Genomic DNA, 27,206 nt, shown 5'->3' with positions numbered 1-27,206 from the left:
CTCCTCCCTCTCTGAGTTTCTTTAATATCATTATTTCAATTCCTTTTCAGACATTTCTTAGATTTCCTTTTTGTTGGGATCTGTTACAGAGAATTATTGTGTTCCTTTGGAAGTGTCATGTTTCCTTGCTTTTTCATGTTTCTTTTTTTTTTTTTTTTTTTGAGACGGAGTCTCACGCTGTTGCCCAGGCTGGAGTGCAGTGGCGCGATCTCGGCTCACTGCAAGCTCCGCCTCCCGGGTTCCCGCCATTCTCCTGCCTCAGCCTCCTGAGTAGCTGGGACTACAGGCGCCCGCCACCGCGCCCGGCTAATTTTTTGTATTTTTAGTAGAGACGGGGTTTCACTGTGGTCTCGATCTCCTGACCTTGTGATCCGCCCGCCTCGGCCTCCCAAAGTGCTGGGATTACAGGCTTGAGCCACCGCGCCCGGCCGCTTTTTCATGTTTCTTGTGTCTTGCACAGATACATTGGTATCTGTGGTATAAAAGTTGCTTCTTTCAGTTTTATAGATTGGCTTTCATAGTGGAATACCTTTTCCTTTGGATATTTCTTCGATGCTGGTTGGGTGGGTTGCTTTGGCTTTAATTCTGGATGGGCACAGTAGTGTAGTCTCTGCATGATTTCTTCAGCTATATAATGAGTGTCAATGATGTCTCTGAGTTTTTCAGTGTCTTATGCTGTGGTTGTTATTGAAGGCTATAGTGGGGCTTTGTTGGGGACAGGAGAACCAGGCAGGCTGGTCCATGGACACCAGTGGTAGGGACAGCTGGCTAAACATCGGGTTCTTGAACCCTCTGGCAGCTTACATAGGCACTAGTAGTAGCAGGTCTGGGTAGACCAATTCTTGGGCCTCCAGGTGGCTTGCTTGAGTGCTGGCAGTGGCAGCAGTGGGCCAGATGGGTGTCAGGTCCTCAGGCCCCTTGGCAGCATTCATTGCAAAAGCAGTGGCAGTAGCAGCAGCAGGCCAACCCTTCAGCCCCCATGCAGCACATGAGTACCAGCAATTGCAGTGGTTGACTGAATTGACCAATCCCCAGGCCACTGACACACACATATGGGTGCCAGTGCCAGTGGAAGGTTGGGCAGGCAAGTCCCAAGGTCTTCAGTAAATCCACATGGTGGCAGTGATGGGCAGGACAGGTCTATTCTCAGGCCCCTGAAAGGCATACATAAGTGCCAGTGGTGTCAGGCAGAACAATCCCCAGGCCCCTGGAGGGTATATATGAGTGCCAGTAGTAGCAGGTGGGGCAGATCAATCTGCCGGCCCCTGGACAACACGCATATACACTGGCAGCAGCAGTTGGGGTGAGTTGACCTCTAGGCTTCTGAATGATGCGTGTGGGCACTGGTGAAGGTGGAGATAGGCAGGTCTGGCTTATCCTCATGACTCCAATGGTGCTTGTGGGTGCCACTTGCAACAAGCAGGGTGGATCTATCCCCAGGTCCCCAGACAGCATGCTGGGGCACTGGTGGTGGTGGCAGTGGACAGGTCAGGACCATCCTCAGGCCCTCAGATGGTATGCATGGGTACTGGCAGTGGTGGGCAGGGCAGGTGGATCCCTAGGCCTCCAGATAAAAAATGCATGCAGGCTCCACTGGTGGAAGCTGCAGGTGGGTTGAGTATAACCTCAGGTCCTCCAATGGTGTATATGGCCACTGGCTATAGTGAGTGGAGCAAATTGATCCCTTTGCTCCCAGACTCATTTTTTAATTAGGTTGTTTGGTGTTATTTTTTATTGCTCAGGTTTAAGTTTTCTGTGTATTCTGGATATTAATGTTTTATCAGATATGTGATTTGAAAATATTTTCTTCTATCCTGTGGATTATCTTTTTCTTCTGTTCATAGGGACTTTTGAGGCACAGCAATTTTTAATTTTAATGAAAGCTATTTTTCCTTTTGTTTCCTGGGATTTTGGTGTCATATCCAAGAAATCATTGCCAGATCCAATGTCTTGAATATTTTTCCCTATGTTTTCTTCTAAGAGTTTTATTGTTTAGCTCTTAACATTTCAGGAATTAACTACTGATAACACCCAACAACTTGGATGGATGCTCAGTTAAATAGCCACTTTCAAAGTGTTGAATACTGTATGATTCCATTTATAGAACATTTTAGAGGTAACAAATTGTAGTAATAGAAAACAGATAAGTGGTTTTCAGGGGTAAGGATATGTGGGCAGTTGTGAATCTTAAGTGGTAACATGACGGAGTTTCTTCTATGTGATGTATTCACTCTTGTGTTCTGGTTGTGGGGGTAATTACATGAATCTACACATGTGATAAAGTTTTATAGAACTATGCTAAATAAATAAATAAAAGAGTGCCTGGAAAAGTTGGTGATATCTGAATAAGGTCTGTACCCGAGTTAATGTTGTATCAGCATCAATTTCCTAGTTTTGACAATGCGTTAGGATTTTGTCAGCTATACCCATTGGGAAAAGCTGGGGAAAGGGTACTTGGAAACTTCTTGTGAGTCAAACAATTTTGAAATAAAATAATTTAAAATTCTATTTTAAAATCTCTTCAATGTTTGGCCATTGTACTAAGAATAAAATCTAACCTATTTTGCAAAGCATACAATGCTTAGCATGATGTGGCCCTTTCCTGTCTCTTCTCTGACCTTATCTGCTCGCTAGCCTCCCCCTTCTACTATACACGAGCCATCACTTTCCTGTCAATTCCTCAAGCATAGTAACTCCTCTCCCACCTCAGGGACTTTGTAACTGTTGTTCCTTCTGTCTAGAATTCTCTTATCACAGCTGTCTCATGAAAGATTCATACTCTCCTCTGGGTGGTGAGATTTTTTTCATTATTTGTTCAACAAATATTTATAAATGCAGGTTTGAGAGGCAAAGCCTCAAGGCAGAAGTGTAGTTTTGAACATATTGGTTTGAAGTGCTTCTGAGACAACTGGAAGTCACAATTAAAAATCTAATTAGATCCTCAGTCTAGAACTAGATACACAGTTTGGGATCTGGCTTACAATTTGATGAGTTGTACAGGAATTGGATGATACTTGAAGCCATGTTAGTGAAATGAGATCATATAGGAAGAGAATATACTCTGAGAAGAGAGTAAGGCCAGACCCTGGGAACCACTAATAGAGCAGGAGGGAGTGATAACCAAGCCAAGTTAGAGTGTTTCAAATGGGAAGATTCATCCCATGTATCAAATGCTGCTTAAAAATCAGGTAAGATCAACAGAACTATGTTTATTAAATTTAACAACATGTATAGCCATATGTTGATGATATAACTAGAAAAATACTATTAAAAATAATAATCCTATTTTTAATACGATTATTTTTAGTAGCAATACTATTATAATATTTTGAAATACTATTTAGTATATTTTAAAATACTATTTAAAAATAATAATATCGTAATAATAATACCAAGCATGGTATCTCACGCCTATAATCCCAGCACTTTGGAAGGCTGAGGCAGGATTGAGCCCAGGAGTTCAAGACCAGTCTGGGCAACATAGCAAAACCCCATCTGTACAAAAAATACCAAAATTAGCCAGACGTGGTGGCACACACTTGTCATAGCTATTCGGGAGGCTGAGGTGGGAAGATTGCTTGAGCCTGAAAGGCAGAAGTTGCAGTGAGCTGTGATTGAGCCACTGCGCTCTAGCCTGAGTGACAGAGTAAGACCTTGTCTCAAATAATAATAATAATAACAACACAATCATTAGCAGTAATTATAATGAAACTTGTTCTGTCATAGATCACTAGTAATAACATAACTTGGCATAATTCTTTTACAAATTATTTTGGCAATATGTATCAAGAGAGTTTTGTTTGTTTGTTTGTTTGCTTTTAGAGATGGGTTTTCACTCTGTTACCCAGGCTGGAGTGCAGTAGTGTGATTATAGCTCACCATAGCCTCAAACTCCTGGACTCACATGATCCTCCTGCCTCAGCCTCCTGAGTAGCTGGGACTATAGGTGCACACCACCATGCCAGGCTAAAAGGTTTTTTTTTTGTTTGTTTGTTTGTTTTTTTCTTTTGGAGACGGAGTCTCTCTGTTGCCCAGGCTGGAGTGCAGTGGCATGATATTAACTCACTGCAACCTCCACCTCCTGAGTTCAAGTGATTCTCCTGCCTCAGCCTCCCGAGTAGCTGGGACTACAGGAGCCTGCCACCAGGCCCAGCTATTTTTTGTATTTTTAGTAGAGACAGAGTTTCACCATGTTGGCCAGACTGGCCTCAAACTCTTGACCTTAGGTGATCCACCTACTTTGGCCTCCCAAAGTGCTGGGATTACAGGCGTTGAACCACTGTGCCCCGCCTAAAAGAGTTTTTAAAGTGTTTATAACTTTGGAGCCAGCAATCACACTTCCAAGAATCTTATCAAAAGAAATAGTCCTAACCATAGGAAAGACTGTGTATCTGACGATGTTCCTAGCAATAATATTACCAATAGTGAAAAAAATAAAACCACCAAAGTGTCCAATACAGGAGTGTTAAGCAAATGGTGGTAATTCACTCAGTGAAAAATTATGCAGACATTGAAAATGATGTTTATAGACTGAACATGAATATAAAACAGTAGCCTGTACTTGGTAAATCTGAAGAAAACACTAATGTGGTTTTTGCCTTTTTGTTAATTTTTATGTGTTAATTTTTTCCATATTTATAAAATTATCTTTAATGACCATGAATTACTTTCTTAATCAAAAAAATATATTTTTAAGCTTGTTTATATGATTATATTAACTTTTTCTTGATATTTTTCCTACAATCTTCTTGTATGTGTTATTTATTGTATTTTACTTCCATCTTACTCTTTGCTACATTAAGAATGCTTCATTTACTCTTTGCTCAGCAGTTATACAAAAGGTAGTTGTATTTAAAATTCTGAATAGTACATATGATTTTCAGAAACAAAATTAAAGTATCTATTATTATTTATTAGGCAAACCTATACTTCTCTATAAAAATCATCAAATAGGCAGGGTGCAGTGGCTCATGCCTGTAATCCCAGCACTTTGGGAGGCTGAGGCAGGTGGATCACTTGAGGTCAGGAGTTCGAGACTAGTCTGACCAACATGGTGAAACCCTGTCTCTACTAAATATTAAAAAAATTAGTGGGGCATGATGGTGCATGCCTATAATCTCAGCTACTTGGGAGGCTGAGGTAGCAGAATCGCTTGAACCCAGGAGGTGGAGGTTGCAGTGAGCCGAGACTGTGCCACTGCATTCCAGCCGGGGCAACAGAGCAAAACTCTGTCTCAAAAAAAACAAAAAAAAAATCATGAAATGAATATTCTTCAGGAAAGGCCTTCCTTGACCATTATTCCTACTTCCCACAATGGGTTCTACTATCAGATAATCCCTTCGCCCCTCGAATCCCTCCTTACTGGCACTCATGATAACAATCTTAAAGGTTCCTTTGTGAGTGGATGCCATGTTTTTAGAAAGTTAAACAAAAGCAGTATTAGAGGATTAGGATAAAATTCTAGACTAGCCCTCATCATCTGATTTTTTAATTCTAGAAATTTCCCATAGTAAAACAGTTGCTTCTGTTCTAAAAGTACCTTACTAGGAATAATTCCAACTCAATTCCCCTTCTCCTTATGTATCATGAGAAAAAGGGAGCTTTTCAGATCGATCTGATTTCTAAGAGCATTTTTCTTAAAGCCTCCAGATATCGTTTGAAACCTGCCTTGAAAGAATATGTCATTTCGAAGGCAGGCTCACGTAGAAAGAATTCTAACAGATGAGTTTTAGAAACTCTACACTGTATTTCATTGAGATTAAAACTAGGGTTATTTATTTAAGTATTCCCATAGTTTCAGTTCATCCAGGATTCTGATTGTGTGTAGAGATTTTGACGAGTTGGAAACTGTATTGTGACTTATTTATAATTCATTAAGTTTGCATGGGGAGGAGGCTATAAGGTGGAAAGAACAAAGCTGAATCTTGAGCACACAGTAAATTTACAAATGTAAACAATATCTTAACCACAATAACAAATTCAATGTATCATGATGTCATATCAAATTACTTTAGCTATGAAAATAATAAAAAATGAAATTTTATTTTGTTTTTACAGAATTCCATAGTACTCAGCACACAGATGGCTACATTGGGACAGAAGCCTATCGTACATACAATTCTGAAGAGAAAAACCTATGTATCAAATGAGAAAATGAAAAAGGGGTATTTAATTTTTTTAATTTTAAATATGGAAATATGAAAACTTAAACTAGATTTTAAAATCCTAGTGGCACTTAATGGAATATGTCTTATATGTTATTTTCAAGTGCCTTCTTTTATAAAACACAAAAAAATTGATAATCAGAACTAATTACTAACTTAGAAAATGCTAGACTCTTGAATTAGAGTTTTACAATGTGTCCATACCTAATCCTCAATCCAAGAGCGTCATTTGAGTTGGTGGCAAATCCTGGAAATATCTCAAAATGTGTCCTGCTGGTTTATAAAAGTCAACCCCAGTGGTGTCCAGTACCCACACACACACACACACACACACACACACACATACCACAAATTCTACCTGAGAGGCAAGATACATTACTGTTAAAGTTAGTAGGTTATCACGAGGTATAGACAGACTTCCTTAGTCTATTAAGCACCTAGACACAGGGCAAGGTGCTTTTAACTAAAGGATAAAGTACCTGCCTTCAATAATCTTCCATTTAGTGCGAGAGACAAACAAGAAACAGACATTATATAGGAGTGAGGCCAGGGTGCAGAGGAACACAAAGAGGGTGCACCAACTCTGGCCTGGAGGAGAGGGAGTCAGGGAGGACTTTCCTAAAAAGGGGACATCTGCATTATTGAAAAGAAGTAAAACCTAGCCAACTGGGGGAGAATTCCAAACATAGGAAATGACAAACAGCAGGTCCTCAAATAATGTTCATTATAACATTGATTAGAAAAAACTTGATTCCCTGTTGGGGCCACTGCTGTGTGGAGTTTGCATGCTCTCCCTGTGTCTGCGTGAGTTTCCTCCAGGTATCCTGGTTTCCTCCCACATCCCAAAGCTGTGCACTTGAAGTTCATCGGTGTGTCTGCGTGGTCTCAGTTGGAGTGAGTGTGGGTGTGAATGTCAGTGTGCCCTACAATGGGATGGCGTCCTGTCCAGGGTAGGCTCCTGCCTTGAACTCTGAGCTGCCAGAATGGGCTCTGGCCAACCACAGCCCTGAACTGGAATAAGTAGGTTAGAAAATGAATGAATGGATGGATGAATACAAACTATCGTAAAATAAAAATTTGTAAAGTAGACAAGACTATGACATGACAATAAACAATGCTGTAGGAAAGCACTCAGAGAGCCACCATATTTGTGATTGTTGAGTTTTGAACTGTGTGATGGTAGAAGGTGTTTCTTAACAATTTGGCAACATTAATTTCTTGATTTAAGCCATCACTATGATCGCCCTCACTCACTGATTCACCAAGAGTTCGGTAAATAATTACCTTACTTGTGAGCCACCGCACCTGGCCGTAAGAGTTCTTTATATTCTAGATACAAGTTCTTTATCAAACACATGATTTACAAGGATTTTCTCCCATTCTGTGAATTGTCTTTTCAGGTTCTTCATGATATCCTTAAAGCACAAAAGTTTACATTTTTATGAATTCCTAATTACTTATTTTTTTCCTTTGGTTCTGTGTGCTTTGGGTGTCATATCAAAGAAACCGTTGCCAAATCCAAAGTGACAAAGTACCACACTGTTTTTCTTCCTATGAGTATTATAGTGTTAGCTCTTACATTTAAGTCTTTGGTCTGTTTTGAGTTTATATTTGGTCTGTATTTGCAGTGAGTTCATTTTGTGGTGGGGGTCCAAATGAATTCTTTTATATCTGGAGATCTAGTTGTCCCAGCATAATTTGCTGAAAAGACGGTCGTTTCCCCCATTGAATTGTTTTGGCACTTGTTGAAAGTCAATTAAGAGTGAATGCGACAGTATATTTCTGGAATTTTAAATTCTATTCCATTGCCCTACATATTCATCCTTATGCCAGTACCACACTTCTCCCATGGATCTCTGCAACGCACGATCAGGAGATGCCCTTATGAGCCCATGCCACCAGGGCCTTGGGTCCAATACACAGAGCTGTGTGGAGCCTCAGCAGAGCAGCCACTCAGGCACACACAGAGACCCAGGAGTTTTACATACTCTGGACCCGGGACCCCTGCCAAGGTGGAAAATTTGTCCATACATATCCCTAGGAAGGGGGCTGAATCCAAGGAGCCAAGCAGCATTATTTGGTGGGCCCCAATTCCACAGCACCTAAGGAAAAATTCTAGAAAAATGTAAACCGTCAAAGTTGACCCAAAAAATACATATAGAACTTGAGTAATGTTTTAACTGAAAAGAAACAATTATTATTTAACAATCATTGAGGAGAAGAAAGCACTAGCACAGATAATTCCAATCCTAAACAGTGAGATGAAGTCATTAGCGTACCCAAAATTCAGGCAAGAGCTATGTAAGAAAGGAAAATCATAATCATAAGCTGATCTTGTTCATGAATGTAGATGCCAAATCCTGAATAAAATATTATCAAATAAATTTAGCAATAGGCCAGGCATAGTGGCTCACGCCTTTAATCCCAGCACTTTGGGGAGGCCAGGGCAGGAGGGTTGCTTGAGGCCAGGAGTTTCAGACCAGTCTGGGAAACAGAGAGAGACCCTATCTCTATACAAAAATTAAAAATTAGCCAAGTGTAGTGGCATGCACTTGTAGTCCTAGCTACTTGGGAGGCTGAGGCAGGAGGATTGCCCAAGCCCGGGAATTTGAGGCCACAGTGAGCTATGATCTTACCACTGTACTCCAGCCTAGGTAATAGAGTGAGACCTTGTCTCTAAATAAATAAATACATAGCTCCAGTAATATATATGAAAAATACATGATATGTGATCAAGTTTATTTATACCAGAAGTGCAAGTTGTGTATAATATTTTTAAATGTTTTAATGTAATTTATTACATTAATAGCTTAAAGGAGTAAAATTAGATGATCATCTCAATAGGGACAAAATAAAGCTTTATTTCAAAATTTTTTTTACTTCCTGCTTTCCTTGGCTTAGTAAAAAATGAAATAAAAAATTTTTAACCTCATACTGTATGTAAAAATAATCTCAGATGAATTAAATATGTACATATGAAAGGCTAAACTGAAAAAATTTAGAAATATAGAATATCTTTATTGTCTCAGGATAGTGAAGGATTTCTACAATTCAAAAGTTACTCAAACTATGCAAGTAAACATTTGATAAATTCAGCTCATTAATGAATATATGACCTGATGTTCAGCCTCATTAGTAATCAAAGAAAAATATTAATAGCCCAATGAGATCCATTTTACATATACCAGATTGATAAATATATTAAAGTTTTAGAAAGTCATTGGTGAGGATATGCAACAATGGAACATTAATGTGGATTGCTGATGGAAGGGTAAATTGGCACAACCAATTTGAAAGAATTTTACATTATCAGGCAAAGTTAAAGATGCACATCCCCCATGGTTACAAGCTCAATACCATTATATACCCTAGAGAAACCATGCACAGTTACCTAAGGAGATGTGTAAAATAATATTTGTAGCAGCATTGTTTGCAATTGCAAAAAAAGAAGAAGAAAGAAACTTTTAATTTCCACTCATGGAGAAATGTATAATGAAGAAACCAAACATGCCTATTACTATTGGTTTAACTGTAACAGAAAACTTGATTAATAATGGTTTAACAACAACAAAAAAAATTTCTGCTGCTTAAAAAGAAGCCTAGAAGTAGCCAGTGGGTTAAGGCCCTAGGCTTTTTCCACCTTCTTCTCCACCATCCTCAGTGTTGGCCTCATCTGTGGCCTCATGGTCACAAGATGGCTGCTGAAGCTCTAACAGCACAAGTCTTCACTCAGTGTGAGAAAGGCGGGTGACAGTGAGTGGCCAACGTAGCAAAGAGGACCTTTTCCTTAATGATGCTATCGTTTTGTCAGAAAAGAAAGTAACTGCGCTGGGTGCGGTGGCACATGCCTGTAATCCCAGCACTGGGAGGCTGAGGTGGGCGGATTACCTGAGCTCAGGAGTTCGAGACCAGCATGAGCAACATGGCAAAACCATGCCTGTATGCGCAAAATACAAAAATTAGCCGGGCATGGTGGCACACACCTGTAGTCTTAGCTACCTGGGAGGCTGAGGTAGGAAGAATGCCCAAGCCCAGGAGTTTGAGGCTGCAGTAAGCTATGATTGGGCCGCTACACTTCAACCTGGATGGCAATGAGACCCTATATCAAAAAGAGAAAGAAAAAGGAAAAGAAAATAATTTCTTAGATGTCCTTGTATATCTCATTGGCCACAGTGGGTTACATGGCCAATTCTAGCTACCAGAGAGACTAGGAAAAAAAAATCTGGCTTTTCCAGCCTATACAGTGTGAGGCCAGCAAAGACAAGGCAGTGCTTTTCAGTGGCGCTCACCGGTTTCTACCACAGCAAAATCACCTGCTGTTCAACCAATAGATTGGCTTAGTCTTTTTCTTTTCTTTCTTTCTTTCTTCTTTCTTTCTTTCTTTCTTCCTTTCTTCCTTTCGACAGGGTCTCAGTCTGTCACCCAGGCTGGAGTGCAGTGGCATGACCACAGCTCACCACAACCTCAAACTCCTAGGCTCTAGCAATCCTCCCATCTCAGCCTCCCAAGTGGCATGTGTCACCATACCTGGCCAATTTTTCCACTTTCTGTAAAGACAGGGTCTCCACCTGTTGCCCAAGCTGGTCTTTATTTTTTTTTCTTCAACTTTCAAGTTGAGGGGCACAGCCGGTTTGTTATATAGGTAACATGTGCCATGGTGGTTTGCTGCACAGATCATCCCATCACCAAGGCATTACACCCAGTATCCATTAGCTATTCTTCCTGAGGCGCTCTCTCTCCCCATTCCCCCCAACCAGCAGGTTCCCTGCATATGTTGTTCCCACTCACCCCACCATGTGTCCATGTGTTCTCATCATTCAGCTCCCACTTACAAGTGAGAACATGCCGTGTTTGGTTTTCTGTTCCTGCATTAGTTTGCTGAGCGTAATGGCTTCCAGCTTCATCCATGGTTTACACCCCGGTGTAAACATGCTAACAATGTATACACTATACAACAATGAAAATATACAAAGCACCACTAATCAATATGAATGAATCTCACAAGCATAATATGGAATGATAAAAGTAAGTCATAGAGGAAAGGTAAAGTGTAATTCCATTTATATAAAGTGCAACACTAGAAAAATTAAATAATACATTGCTTAGTAATGGGTAAACTATGTTTTTAAATTTTTTTATCCTTAATTTTTGTGGGTACATAGTAGGTATATATATTTTGGGGGTTTATGAGATTTTGATAAAGGCATAAAATGTATAATAATCACATCAGGGTAAGTGGGGTATCCATCACCTTAAGCATTTATTCTTTGTGTTACAATCTAATTATACTCTTTTAGTTATTTTTAAACTTCCAATTAAATTATTATTGACTGTAGTCACCCTGTTGTGATATCAAATACCACATCTTATTCTATTTTTTGAACTCATTAACCATCCCTACACTCTTCCACAACAACCCCCCACCCCACACACACACACACACACACACACACCCCACTCTTTCCAACCCCTGGCAACCATCATTCTACTCTCTATATCCAAGAGTTCAATTGATTTAATTTTTAGCTCCCACAAATAAGTGAGAATATGGTGAAGTTTGTCTTTTTGTGCCTGGCTTATTTCACTTAGCATAATGGCCTCCAGTTCTACCCATATTGTTGCAAATGACAGGATCTCATTCTTTTTTATGGCTGAATAGTGCTCCATTGTGTATATGTGCCACATTTTCTTTATCCATTCGCCTGTTGATGGACACTTAGGTTGTTTCCAAATCTTGACTATTGTGAATTGTGCTGCAATAAACATGGGAGTAGGTATCTCTTCAATACATTGAATTCCTTTTTTGGGGGTATATACCTAGCACTGGGATTGCTAGATCATATGGTAGTTCTAGTTTTAGTTTTTTGAGGAGCTTCCAAACTGTTCTCCATAGTGGTTATACCAATTTACATTCCCACCCACACCGTTCAGGGGTTCCCTTTCTCCGGCATTTGTTATTGCCTGTCTTTTGGATGAAATCCATTTTAACATGGGTGAGATGATATTTCATTCTAGTTTTGATTTGCATTTCTCTAATGATCAGTGATGTTGCGCACCTCTTCATGTACCTATTTGCCATTTTTATGTCTTCACCTAAGAAATGTCTATTTAGATCTTTGGCCCATTTTTATTTGGATTATTAGATTTTTTCCCTATAGTGTTGTTTGAGCTTTTTATGTATTCTGGTTATTAATCCCTTGTCAGATGGATAGTTTGCAAATATTTTCCCCCATTCTGTGGGTTGTCTCTTCAATTTTTTGATTGTTTCCCTTGCTGTGCAGAAGCTTTTTTTTTTTTTTTTTTTTTTTTTTGAGTCTCACTTTGCAGAAGCTTTTTAATTTTATGTGATTCTACTTCTACTTGTCCATTTTTGCTTTAGTAGCCTGTGCTTATGGGATATTGCTCAAGAAATCTTTGCCCACTCCAATGTTCTGGAGAGTTTCCTAAATGCAGTTTGAGGTCTTAGACTTAGGTCTTTAATTCACTTGTTTTTTGTATATGGCAAGAGATAGGGGTCTAGTTTCATTCTTCTGCATATTGATATGTAGTTTTCCCAGCACCTTTTTTTTTTTTTTTTTTTTTGAGACAGGAGTTTCACTCTTATCACCCAGGCTGGAGTACAATGGCATGATCTCGGCTCACTGCAACCTCCACCTCCCATGTTCAAGTGATTCTCCTGCCTCACCCTCCAAGTAGCTGGGATTACAAGCATGTGCCCACCACGCCCGCATAACTTTTGTATTTTTCAGTAGAGATGGGGTTTCCCCATGTTGGCCAGGCTGGTCTTGAACTCCTGACCTCAGGTGATCGCCACCACCTCGGCCTCCCAAATTGCTGGGATTACAGGCGTGAGCCACCATGCCCAGCGCCCAGCACCATTTCTTGAAGAGACTGTCCTTTCCCGAATATATGTACTTAGTACCTTTCTCAAAAATGAGTTCACTGTAGATGTATTGATTTGTCTCTGGGTTCTCTGTTCTGTTCCATTGGTCTATGTGTCTGTTTTTATGCCAGTACCATGCTATTTTGGTTACTATAGCTCTGTGGTATAATTTGAAGTCAGGTAATGTGGTTCCTCCAGTTTTGTTCATTTTGTTTAGAATACCTTTGGCTATTCTGGGTCTTTGGTGGGTTCCATATAAATTCTAGGATTTTTTTTTCCTATTTCTGTAAAGAATGTCTTTGGTATTTTGATAAGGGTTACACTGAACCTGTAGATTGCTTTGGGTAGTGTGGACATTTTAACAATATTGAATCTTCCAATCCATGAACATGGAATATTTTCCTTTTTTGTGTCCTCTTTTTTTGCATCAATATTTTATAGTTTTCATTGCAGAGATCTTTCAGTTCTTTGGTTATGTTAATTCCTATGTATTTAGTTTTAATTGTACCTATTCTAAACAGGATTACTTTTTAATTTCTTTTTCAGATTGTTTGCTCTTGGCATATAGAAATGCTACTGATTTTTTGTATGTTGATTTTGTATCCTACAACTTTTCTGAATTTATATGTAAGTTCTAATAGTTTTTTGATAGAGACTTCATGTTCTTCCAAATATAAGATTGTATCAGCCAGGCACGGTGGCTCATGCCTGTAATCCCAGCACCTTGGGAGGCTGAGGAGGGCAGATCATGAGGTCAGAAGTTCGAGACCAGCCTGACCAACATGCTGAAATCCCGTTTCTACTAAAAATGCAAAAAAAAAAAAAAAAAAAAAGCCAGGTGTGGTGGCATGCACCTTAATCCCAGCTAGTCAGGAGGCTGAGGCAGGAGAATCACTTAAACCCAGGAGGCAGAGGTTGCAGTGAGGAGAGATTGAGCCACTGCACTCCAGCCTGGGTGACAGAGGGAGATTCCGTCTCAAAAAAAAAAAAAAGATTATATCTTCTGCAAGCAAGGATGATTTGACTTCTTCCATCCCAATCTGGGTGCCCTTCATATCTTTCTCTTGTCTGATTGCTCTAGCTAGGGCTTCCAGTACTGTTGAATAACAGTGGTGAAAGTGGGTATACTTGTGTTCCAGGTCTTAGAGGATTTCCCCATTTAGTATGGTACTAACTGTGGATCTATCATATATGGCTTTTATTATGTTGAAGTATGTTCCTTCTATACCCAGGTTTAAAAATTTTTTTTTGTCATGAAGGGATGTTGAATTTTATCAAATGCTTTTCAGTATCAATTGAAATGATCATATGACTTTTGTACTTCATTCTGTTGATACAGTGTATCACAGTGATTGATTTGTGTATGTTGAACCATCCTTGCATCCCTTGGATAAATCCCACTTGGTCATAATGAATGATTTTTCTAATATGTCAATGACTTCGGTTTGTTAATTTTGTCTTGGATTTTTGCATCAGTGTTCATCAGGGATATTGACCTGTAGTTCTCTTTTTTTGATATGTCTTTTTCTGAATTTGGTATCAAGGTAATACTGGTCTCATAGAATGAGTTTCACAGTATTCCCACCTCTTCTATTTTTGGGGATAGTTTGAGTAAGATTGGTATTAATTCTTTAAATGTTTGCTGAAATTCAGCAATGAAGCCATCGGGTCCTGGGCTTTTCTTTGCTGGGAGACTTTTTATTATAGCTTCAATCTCGTTACCTGTTATTGGTCTGTCTAAATCTTAGATTTCTTCATAGTTCAATCTTGGTAGGTTGTATGTGTCTAGGAATGTATCCATTTCTTCTAGGTTTTCCAATTTATTGGTGTATAGTTGCTCATAGTAGCCTCTAATGATCCTTTGAATTTCTGTGGCATTGGTTGTAATGTCTTCTTTTTCGTCTCCAATTTTATTTATTTGAGTCTTCTGTCTTTTGTTCTTAGTCTGGCTAGAAGTTTATTGATTTTATTTATCTTTTCAAAAAACAAATTTTTCCTTTCATTGATCTTTTGTATTGTTTTCTTCATTTCAATTTAATTTATCTCTGCTCTGATCTTTGTTATTTCTTCTAGTAATTTTGGGTTTGGTTTTCTCTTGCTTTTCTAGTTCTTTAAGATGTATCATTAGGTTGTTTGTTTGATGTTTTTTGACTATTTTTGGTATAGGCACTTATAGCTATAAACTTCTCTCAGTACTGCTTTTGCTGTATTCCATAGGTTTTGGTATGTGTTATGTTTCTCTTATGATTTGGTTCAAGAAATATTTCAATTCCTTCTTTCATCCATGCCTGTTGTCTGAACTATAATTGCCTGCCCTTCAATTCCCTCTTAATTTCTTCACTGACCCACTGGTCATTCAGGAGCATATTGTTTAAATTTGATGTGTTCGAATAGTTATCAAAATTCCTCTTGTTATTGACTTCTAGTTTTATTCTATTGTGGTCAGAGAAGATACTTTATATTTGAATTTTTTTAATGTTTTAAGACTTGTTTTGTGGTCTAATATATGGTCTATCCTTGAGAACGATCCATGTGTTCAGGAGAAGAATGTGCACTCTACATCTATTGAATAAAATGCTCTGTAAGTATCTCTTAGGTTCATTTGGTCTGTAGTGGAGATTAAGTCCAATGTTTCTTTGTTGATTTTCTGTCTGGATAATCTGTCCCATGCTAAAAGAGGGATGTTGAAGTGTCTGGCTATTATTGTATTGGGGTCTATGTCTCTCTTTAGCTCTAATAATATTTGCCTTATATATCTGGGTGCTTCAGTGTCAGTTGCATATATATTTACAATAAAGTTATGCCCTCTTGCTGAGTTGACCCCTTTATCATTATATAATAACCTTGTTTGTCTCTTTTTATGGTTTTTGTCTTGTAATCTATTTTGTCTGATATAAGTATAGCTACTCCTCCTATTTTGTTTTCCATTTGCATTGAATATATTTTGCCATTCTTTTATTTTCAATTTATTCATGTCTTTATAGGTTAAGCATGTTTCTTTTAGGTAACAGATTGTTGAGTCTTGTTTTTTAATCCGTTCAGCCACTGTATGTCTTTTGATTGGAGAGTTTAGTCCATTTACATCCAATGTTATTATTGATAAGTAAGGATGTACTTCTGTGATTTTGTTATTTGTTTTATGGTTGTTGTGTAGTCTTCTCTTCCTTTTTTTCTTCCTTTCTGTCTTCCTTTTAGTGACGATGATTTTCTCAGGTGGTATGTTTTAATTTCTTGGTGCTTTTTATTTTTTGTGTAGCTGTTGTATGTTATTTGATTTGAGACTACCATGAAGCTTGCAAATAATTATAGCCCATTATTTTAAACTGATGACAACACTGATTGCCTAAACGAATGAGAAATTTGAAAAGAAAACTAATAAGAATTCTACACTTTAACCTTGTCCCCCCGCTTTTAAACTTCTTGTTGTTCGTATTTACATCTTATTGTACTGTCCATGTCTTGGAAGTTGTTGTAGTTACTATTTTTGATTGGTTCCTCTTTTAGCCTTTCTACTTAACATGTGACTAATTTACACACAGCAATTACAGTATTTAATATCCTGTGTTCTTCTGTGTACTTAAAATCAGCAGTGAATTGTGTGTCTTCAGATGATTTCTTACTGCTCACTAATGTCTTTTTCTTTTGAATTAAATATCTCCCTTTAGCATTTCTTGTAGGACAGATCTTGTGTTGATGAAATTCCTCAGCTTTTGTTTGTCTGTGAACATCTTTATTTCTCCTTCATGTTTGAAGGATATTTTCCCCAGATTTACTATTCTAGGGTACAATATTTTTTCCCTCAGCACTTTAAATATATCATGCGACTCTCTCCTTGCCTGTAAGGTTTCCACTGAGAGACATATTGGACCTCCATTGTATGTTAGTTGTTTCTTTTCTCTTGCTGCTTTTAGGATCCTTTCTTTATCCTTCACCTTTAGTAGTTTGATATTAAATGTCTTGAGGTAGTCTTCTTTGAGTGAAATCTGCTTGGTGTGCTGTAACCTTCTTGTACTGAATATTGATGCCTTTCTTGAGGTTTGGGAAGTTCTCTGCTATTATCGCTTTGAATAACCTTTCTACCCCTATCTCTGTCTCTGCCTCCTCTTTAAGGCCCATAACTCTTAGATTTGCCCCATTGAGGCTATTTTCTAGATCTTGTAAGCATACTTCATTCTTTTTTATTCTTTTTTCTATTGTCTTCTCTGATTGTATATTTTCAAATAGCCTGTCTTCAAGCTTACTAATTCTTTGTTCTGCTTGATCAATTCTGCTATTAAGAGACTCTGATACATTCTTCAGTATGTCAATTGCATTTTTCAACTCTAGAATTTCTGTTTCTTTTTAATTATTTCAAACTCTTTTTTTTAAAAGTTTATCTGATAGGATCCTGAATTCCTTCTCTGTATTATCTTGAATTTCTCTTGAGTTTCCTCAAAATAGCTATTTTGAATTCTGTGTTAGAAAGACCACATATCTCTTTCTCTCTGTGAGAGGTCCCTGTTGCTTTATTTACTTCATTTGATGAAGTCATGTTTTTCTGGATGGTCTTGATGCCTGTGGTTGTTCACTGATGTCTGGACATTGAAGAATTAGGTATTTATTGTTGACTTCACAGTCTGAGCTTGTTTTTACCTATCCTTCTTGGGAAGGCTTTCCAGGTATTCAAAGGGACTTGGGTATTGTGATCTAAGTTTTTGGTCACTGCAGCCATATCTGCATTAGGAGGCATCCCAAGCCCAGTAATGCTGTGACTCTTGGTGGTCTTGGAAAAAATCTGGAAAAATTCTCTGAGTTACCAGTTAAACACTCTTGTTCTCTTCTCTTACTTTCTGCCAAACAAACGGAATCTCTCTCTCTCAGTGCCGAGCTGCCTGGGGCTGGGGGAGGGGTGACACAGCACCCCTGTGGCCACTGCCACTGGGACTGCACTGGGTCAGACCTGAAGCTAGCACAGCACTGGATCTCACCCAAGGCCTGCTGTAACCTGGCTACCACCTATGTTCGCTTAAGGCCCTAGGGCTCTACAATCAACAGATGATGAAGCCAGCCAGTCTTGTGTCTTTCCCTTAAGGGCTGCAAGTTCCCCCAGGCCCCATGTGGGTCCAGAGGTACCATCTGGGAGCCAAGGCCTGGAGTCAGAAACCTTAGAAATCTACCTGGTGCTGTATTTTTCTGCAGCTGAACTGGCACTCAGACCACAAGACATAGCCCTTTCCACTCCTCTCTTTCCTTTTCACAGACAGAGGAGTCTTTTCCTGTGGCCACCACCACCACAGGCCCACAATGAGTGCTGTCAGGCTACAATTAATGTTCACTTAAGGACCAAAGGCTTTTTTTTTTTTTTTTTTTTTTTTTTTTTTTTTTTTTTTTTTGAGACGGAGTCTCGCTCTGTCGCCCAGGCTGGAGTGCAGTGGCCGGATCTCAGCTCACTGCAAGCTCCGCCTCCCGGGTTCACGCCATTCTCCGGCCTCAGCCTCCCGAGTAGCTGGAACTACAGGCGCCGCCACCTCGCCCGGCTAGTTTTTTGTATTTTTTTAGTAGAGACGGGGTTTCACCGTGTTAGCCAGGATGGTTTCGATCTCCTGACCTCGTGATCCGCCCGTCTCGGCCTCCCAAAGTGCTGGGATTACAGGCTTGAGCCACCGCGCCCGGCGGACCAAAGGCTTTTTAGTGAGCTTGTGGTGAATGCTGCCAGGCTTGGGACTCACCTTTCAGGGCAGTTGGTTCCCCTCTAGCCCAAGGCAAGTCTAAAAGTGCTGCAAGTGCTGGAAATGGGGACCCTAAGAGAACCAATACCTAGAATTGGGGACCGTAAGAGCCCGCTTGGTACCCTACTCCACTGTGGCCAAGCTGGTACCTAAGCTGCAAGACAAAGTCCCTTTTACTCTTCCTTCTGCTTTTCTCAAGCTACCACAGCTGGGAATGTGCTGGGTCACACATGAAGCTGGCACATCTCAGAGTCTCATCCAACACCCGCGATGTGTACTACTTAGCTACCTCTGCTGTTTATTCAGGGCCCAAGAACTGGTGATGAATCCTGCCAGGACTGGGTCCTTCCCTTCAAGGCAGCAGGTTCCTTTCTGGCCCAGGGTGTGTCTAGAAATGTCATCTAGGAACTAGGGCCTGGAATGGGGGCCTCAGAACTGCCCAGTGTCCTTTCTGCTGTGGCTGAGCTGATATCCAAGTTGCAAGACAAAGCCCTTTGTACTCTTCCCTCTCCTCTCCTCAAGCAGAAGGAAGGAGTCCCTTTCAGAGCTGTGAGCTGTGCTGCCTAGCGTTGGGGAGGGGTGGCACAAGCACTCCATTAGCGACCCAGGGTGGTGTCTCACTAGGTTGCATGCCACCCCTGTGCACTGGCTCTGAGCCCAGTACAGCACTAGGTCTTGCCTAGGAGTTGCAGTCTTTGTGGCCTAGACTATCTTTCAAGTTTATTTAGGACTCCAGAGAACTTTAGCCTGTGATGGCAAGGCTTGCCAAAACGCATGTTCCCACCATGAGGATGGGCAATTCTCTCCGGCTAGGGCTGGTCAGAATGTTCCCTCTGTGGGTATCGTCTGAGTTCTGCCTGGTGTTGCTTTCCACTGTGACAGGGCAGCACTGAATTCCGATGGAAAGTCCCACAGTCACTGTACTCTGTCTCCCCAAAGCACACAGATTCGTTGTCTGCACGATGCAGCTACTACTGAGAGATGGGGAAGGGGTGATGTTGGCAACTCAAGACTGGCAACTTGAGACTGTCTTTCCCACCTTCTTCAGTGTCTGTTTCCTTGATATGATGTTAAAACCAGATACTGTGATTACTCACTTGATTTTGGCTCTTATGAAGTTGCTTTTTTGGGTAGGTAGTTGTTAAATTTCATGTTCCTATGGAGAAGATGATTGGTGAAGGCTTCTATTCACCCATCTTGTTCTGCCTCCATCCTCAAACTAGTTTTTTAAAGCATGTGAATTGACTGTTGTGTGAACTTCGTATCCTGCAGGTATAATTTTTATTAGTTCCAGGAGTTTTCTTTTTCTGTTCTTTAAGATTTTCTAAACAGTTGTTTATGTCATCTGCAAACAAAAACCAGTTTTATTTATTCCATCCCAATCTGAACACCTTTTATTTCACTTTCTCATGTTAGCTAGCATTTCCAATGCTATGTTGAATAGGAATAATGAGAGGAGACATCCTCGTCGTGTAGCCAGTCTTAGGAGGAGAGCACCTAGTTTCTCATTGTTAAGTTTTTGTATGCTTTCTTTAGACTCTTTTTATCAAGTTTAAGAAGGTCCCCTCTGTTGCTAGTTTGCTTAGAGTTTTTAGCATGAATGTGTGTTGACTTTGTCAGATGCTTTTCCTGCATCTACTATATGATTTTTCTTCTTTAGCCTGTTAATTTGGTGGATTACATTAATTTCTTTTTGAATGTGGGACCAGCCTTGCATACCTGGAGTAAATCTCATTTGGTCATGATGTGCAATTCTTTTTACACATTGTTGGATTTAAAAGGTCTGTAGCTTTCCTTTCTTGTGACGTCTTTGTCTTGTTTTGGTATTAGGGCAATGCTGGCTGGCCTCGTAGAATGAATTGGGAAAAATTCCCTCTGCTTCTATTGGAAGAGTTTCTAGAGAGTTAGCATTATTTGTTCCTTCAGTGTTAGCATTCGCTAGCCTAAAAAGAAAGTCACTGGGCCTGGTACTTTGTTTTGAAAGATTATTAATTATTTTTCCAGTTTATTTAATAGATACTGCTCTTTATGTGAATTTGACTTCTAGTTTAATTACATTGTGGTTTGAGACCATACTTTGTATGATTTCTATTCTTTTAAATTTTGTTAAGGTGCATTTTATGGCCCGGCATATGGTGCATCTTGGTGAATACTTGTGTGGGACTGAGAAAACTATGTATTCTCCTGCTGTTGGATGAAGTAGTCTGTAAGTGTCCATTGAATCCAGTTGATTGGTTAGTTCAGCGATGTCCTTACTGATTTTCTGCCTGCTGGATCTGTTAATTAATGGTAGAGAGTTGCTGAAGTTGCAAGAGATAATAGTGGATTTTTCTATTTCTCTTTGCACTTCTATGTTGTTAAGACATATATGTGGCAAAACTAGGTGTAAAAACGCATGGGAGGCCAGGCACAGTTGCGCAGACCAGTAATCCCAACACTTTGGGGGACCAAGGTGGGAGTATTGCTTGAGCCCAGGAGTTCAAGGCCAGCCTAGGCAACGTAAGGAGACCCCGTCTCTTTTAAAAAAAAAAAAATTGTTTTAATGATCTGGGCTTGGCGGTTTGCGCCTGTGGTCCTGGCTACCTGGGAGGTTGAGGTGGGAGGCTTTCTTGAGCCCAGGAGAGTGAGGCTGCAGTGAGCCATGATCTTGCCACTGCACTCCAGCCTGGGTGGAAGAGTGAGACCCTGTCTCCCCACCAAAACAAACAAACAAACAAACAAAAAACATGGGAATGTAAACATAAATGCAATCACTAAGTCAGGTCAGTGATTACCTGTGAGCAGGTGGGGGAGGTAGGGAAGGTGCGGCATACAGGAAATTTTTAAGGTATTGGTAATGTTCTGATTCTTGATCTGGGTGATTAACAGACAGGTGTTTGTCTTAGTGTTCTTTAAATGGTGTATGTGCATTATATACTCTTTTGTATACATGACATAATCATAATGAAATTAAGTTATACTTTAAAATAAATATAAGGAAAATATGCATGGGTAGAGAATTCAGAGAACTATTTAGAATATGTAGCCTTGGATGTCATAACATTCCATTAACATGAATGACTAATATGAGCTTAGGAAATATTATTCTTTTTTTTTCATATTTTTTATTTTTTTAATATTTTTTAATTATTATTATACTTTAAGTTCTAGGGTACATGTGCATAACGTGCAGGTTTGTTACATACGTATACTTGCGCCATGTTGCTGTGCTGCACCCATCAACTCGTCAGCACCCATCAACTCATCATTTACATCAGGTATAACTCCCAATGCAATCCCTCCCTCCTTCCCCCTCCCCATGATAGGCCCCGGTGTGTGATGTTCCCCTTCCCGAGTCCAAGTGATCTCATTGTTCAGTTCCCACCTATGAGTGAGAACATGCGGTGTTTGGTTTTCTGTTCTTGTGATAGTTTGCTAAGAATGATGGTTTCCAGCTGCATCCATGTCCCTACAAAGGACACAAACTCATCCTTTTTTATGGCTGCATAGTATTCCATGGTGTATATGTGCCACATTTTCTTAATCCAGTCTGTCACTGATGGACATATGGGTTGATTCCAAGTCTTTGCTATTGTGAATAGTGCCGCAATAAACATACGTGTGCATGTGTCTTTATAGCAGCATGATTTATAATCCTTTGGGTATATACCCAGTAATGGGATGGCTGGGTCATATGGTACATCTAGTTCTAGATCCTTGAGGAATCGCCATACTGTTTTCCATAATGGTTGAACTAGTTTACAATCCCACCAACAGTGTAAAAGTGTTCCTATTTCTCCATGTCCTCTCCAGCACCTGTTGTTTCCTGACTTTTTAATGATCGCCATTCTAACTGGTGTGAGATGGTATCTCATTGTGGTTTTGATTTGCATTTCTCTGATGGCCAGTGATGATGAGCATTTTTTCATGTGTCTGTTGGCTGTATGAATGTCTTCTTTTGAGAAATGTCTGTTCATCTCCTTTGCCCACTTTTTGATGGGGTTGTTTGTTTTTTTCTTGTAAATTTGAGTTCTTTGTAGGTTCTGGATATTAGCCCTTTGTCAGATGAGTAGATTGCAAAAATTTTCTCCCATTCTGTAGGTTGCCTGTTCACTCTGATGGTAGTTTCTTTTGCTGTGCAGAAGCTTTTTAGTTTAATTAGATCTCATTTGTCAATTTTGGCTTTTGCTGCCATTGCTTTTGGTGTTTTAGACATGAAGTCTTTGCCCATGCCTATGTCCTGAATGGTACTACCTAGGTTTTCCTCTAGGGTTTTTATGGTATTAGGTCTAACATTTAAGTCTCTAATCCATCTTGAATTAATTTTCATATAAGGAGTAAGGAAAGGATCCAGTTTCAGCTTTCTACTTATGGCTAGCCAATTTTCCCAGCACCATTTATTAAATAGGGAATCCTTTCCCCATTTCTTGTTTCTCTCAGGTTTGTCAAAGATCAGATGGCTGTAGATGTGTGGTATTATTTCTGAGGACTCTGTTCTGTTCCATTGGTCTATATCTCTGTTTTGGTACCAGTACCATGCTGTTTCGGTTACTGTAGCCTTGTAGTATAGTTTGAAGTCAGGTAGCGTGATGCCTCCAGCTTTGTTCTTTTGACTTAGGATTGTCTTGGAGATGCGGGCTCTTTTTTGGTTCCATATGAACTTTAAAGCAGTTTTTCCAATTCTGTGAAGAAACTCATTTGTAGCTTGATGGGGATGGCATTGAATCTATAAATAACCTTGGGCAGTATGGCCATTTTCACGATATTGATTCTTCCTATCCATGAGCATGGTATGTTCTTCCATTTGTTTGTGTCCTCTTTTATTTCACTGAGCAGTGGTTTGTAGTTCTCCTTGAAGAGGTCCTTTACATCCCTTGTAAGTTGGATTCCTAGGTATTTTATTCTCTTTGAAGCAATTGTGAATGGAAGTTCATTCCTGATTTGGCTCTCTGTTTGTCTGTTACTGGTGTATAAGAATGCTTGTGATTTTTGCACATTAATTTTGTATCCTGAGACTTTGCTGAAGTTGCTTATCAGCTTAAGGAGATTTTGGGCTGAGACAATGGGGTTTTCTAAATATACAATCATGTCATCTGCAAAGAGGGACAATTTGACTTCTTCTTTTCCTAACTGAACACCCTTGATTTCTTTCCCTTGCCTGATTGCCCTAGCCAGAACTTCCAACACTATGTTGAATAGGAGTGGTGAGAGAGGGCGTCCCTGTCTTGTGCCAGTTTTCAAAGGGAATTTTTTCAGTTTTTGCCCATTCAGTATGATATTGGCTGTGGGTTTGTCATAAATAGCTCTTATGATTTTGAGGTACGTTCCATCAATACCGAATTTATTGAGCGTTTTTAGCATGAAGGGCTGTTGAATTTTGTCAAAAGCCTTTTCTGCATCTATTGAGATAATCATGTGGTTCTTGTCTTTGGTTCTGTTTATATGCTGGATTATGTTTATTGATTTGCGAATGTTGAACCAGCCTTGCATCCCAGGGATGAAGCCCACTTGATCATGGTGGATAAGCTTTTTGATGTGCTGCTGAATCCGGTTTGCCAGTATTTTATTGAGAATTTTTGCATCGATGTTCATCAGGGATATTGGTCTAAAATTCTCTTTTTTTGTTGTGTCTCTGCCAGGCTTTGGTATCAGGATGATGTTGGCCTCATAAAATGAGTTAGGGAGGTTTCCCTCTTTTTCTATTGATTGGAATAGTTTCAGAAGGAATGGTACCAGCTCCTCCTTGTACCTCTGGTAGAATTCAGCTGTGAATCCATCTGGTCCTGGACTATTTTTCGTTGGTAGGCTATTAATTATTGCCTCAATTTCAGAGCCTGCTATTGGTCTATTCAGGGATTCAACTTCTTCCTGGTTTAGTCTTGGAAGAGTGTAAGTGTCCAGGAAATTATCCATTTCTTCTAGATTTTCTAGTTTATTTGCGTAGAGGTGTTTATAGTATTCTCTGATGGTAGTTTGTATTTCTGTGGGGTCGGTAGTGATATCCCCTTTATCATTTTTTATTGCGTCTATTTGATTCTTCTCTCTTTTCTTCTTTATTAGTCTTGCTAGCGGTCTGTCAATTTTGTTGATCTTTTCAAAAAACCAGCTCCTGGATTCATTGATTTTTTGGAGGGTTTTTTGTGTCTCTATCTCCTTCAGTTCTGCTCTGATCTTAGCTATTTCTTGCCTTCTGCTAGCTTTTGAATGTGTTTGCTCTTGCTTCTCTAGTTCTTTTAATTGTGATGTTAGAGGGTCAATTTTAGATCTTTCCTGCTTTCTCTTGTGGGCATTTAGTGCTATAAATTTCCCTCTACACACTGCTTTAAATGTGTCCCAGAGATTCTGGTATGTTGTATCTTTGTTCTCATTGGTTTCAAAGAACATCTTTATTTCTGCCTTCATTTCGTTCTGTACCCAGTAGTCATTCAGGAGCAGGTTGTTCAGTTTCCATGTAGTTGAGCGGTTTTGATTGAGTTTCTTAGTCCTGAGTTCTAGTTTGATTGCACTGTGGTCTGAGAGACAGTTTGTTATAATTTCTGTTCTTGTACATTTGCTGAGGAGTGCTTTACTTCCAATTATGTGGTCAATTTTGGAATAAGTGTGATGTGGTGCTGAGAAGAATGTATATTCTGTTGATTTGGGGTGGAGAGTTCTATAGATGTCTATTAGGTCTGCTTGCTGCAGAGATGAGTACAATTCCTGGATATCCTTGTTAACTTTCTGTCTCATTGATCTGTCTAATGTTGACAGTGGAGTGTTGAAGTCTCCCATTATTATTGTATGGGAGTCTAAGTCTCTTTGTAAGTCTCTAAGGACTTGCTTTATGAATCTGGGTGCTCCTGTATTGGGTGCATATATATTTAGGATAGTTAGCTCTTCCTGTTGAATTGATCCCTTTACCATTATGTAATGGCCTTCTTTGTCTCTTTTGATCTTTGATGGTTTAAAGTCTGTTTTATCAGAGACTAGTATTGCAACCCCTGCTTTTTTTTGTTCTCCATTTGCTTGGTAAATCTTCCTCCATCCCTTTATTTTGAGCCTATGTATGTCTCTGCGTGTGAGATGGGTCTCCTGAATACAGCAGACTGATGGGTCTTGACTCTTTATCCAGTTTGCCAGTCTGTGTCTTTTAATTGGAGCATTTAGTCCATTTACATTTAAGGTTAATATTGTTATGTGTGAACTTGATCCTGCCGTTATGATATTAACTGGTTATTTTGCTCGTTAGTTGATGCAGTTTCTTCCTAGCCTCGATGGTCTTTACATTTTGGCATGTTTTTGCAATGGCTGGTACCGGTTGTTCCTTTCCATGTTTAGTGCTTCCTTCAGGGTCTCTTGTAAGGCAGGCCTAGTGGTGACAAAATCTCTAAGCATTTGCTTATCTGTAAAGGATTTTATTTCTCCTTCACTTATGAAACTTAGTTTGGCTGGATATGAAATTCTGGGTTGAAAATTCTTTTCTTTAAGAATGTTGAATATTGGCCCCCACTCTCTTCTGGCTTGTAGAGTTTCTGCCGAGAGATCTGCTGTTAGTCTGATGGGCTTCCCTTTGTGGGTAACCCGACCTTTCTCTCTGGCTGCCCTTAAGATTTTTTCCTTCATTTCAACTTTGGTGAATCTGGCAATTATGTGTCTTGGAGTTGCTCTTCTCGAGGAGTATCTTTGTGGTGTTCTCTGTATTTCCTGGATTTGAATGTTGGCCTGCCCTACTAGGTTGGGGAAGTTCTCCTGGATGATATCCTGAAGAGTGTTTTCCAACTTGGTTCCATTTTCCCCCTCACTTTCAGGCACCCCAATCAGACGTAGATTTGGTCTTTTTACATAATCCCATACTTCTTGCAGGCTTTGTTCATTTCTTTTTCTTCTTTTTTCTTTTGGTTTCTCTTCTCGCTTCATTTCGTTCATTTGATCCTCAATCGCTGATACTCTTTCTTCCAGTTGATCGAGTCGGTTACTGAAGCTTGTGCATTTGTCACGTATTTCTCGTGTCATGGTTTTCATCTCTTTCATTTCGTTTATGACCTTCTCTGCATTAATTACTCTAGCCATCAATTCTTCCACTTTTTTTTCAAGATTTTTAGTTTCTTTGCGCTGGGTACGTAATTCCTCCTTTAGCTCTGAGAAGTTTGATGGACTGAAGCCTTCTTCTCTCATCTCGTCAAAGTCATTCTCCATCAAGCTTTGATCCGTTGCTGGCGATGAGCTGCGCTCCTTTGCCGGGGGAGATGCGCTCTTATTTTTTGAATTTCCAGCTTTTCTGCCCTGCTTTTTCCCCATCTTTGTGGTTTTATCTGCCGCTGGTCTTTGCTGATGATGGTGACGTACTGATGGGGTTTTGGTGTAGGTGTCCTTCCTGTTTGATAGTTTTCCTTCTAACAGTCAGGACCCTCAGCTGTAGGTCTGTTGGAGATTGCTTGAGGTCCACTCCAGACCCTGTTTGCCTGGGTGTCAGCAGCAGAAGCTGCAGAAGAT

The 27,206-nt window shown here is 39.7% G+C and overlaps 1 protein-coding gene across 11 annotated transcripts in view; it reads left to right on the top strand.

Annotated features, from left to right (window-relative positions):
- Positions 1-27,206, top strand: part of CATSPERE (catsper channel auxiliary subunit epsilon) — a 195,172-nt gene that overhangs the window by 65,796 nt on the left and 102,170 nt on the right. For all 11 annotated transcript variants that reach the window (XM_071073422.1, XM_071073424.1, XM_071073412.1 and 8 more), the window contains one exon: positions 6,058-6,164. In XM_071073422.1, coding sequence (XP_070929523.1) covers positions 6,082-6,164 — 83 coding nt within the window. In that variant the 5' untranslated portion in view covers positions 6,058-6,081. The remainder of the gene's footprint in view (positions 1-6,057; positions 6,165-27,206) is intronic.

Source organism: Macaca nemestrina, chromosome 1 (genome assembly GCF_043159975.1).
Source record: "Macaca nemestrina isolate mMacNem1 chromosome 1, mMacNem.hap1, whole genome shotgun sequence".
NCBI lineage: Eukaryota > Metazoa > Chordata > Mammalia > Primates > Cercopithecidae > Macaca > Macaca nemestrina.
This window is presented reverse-complemented; position numbering and strand designations above follow the sequence as displayed.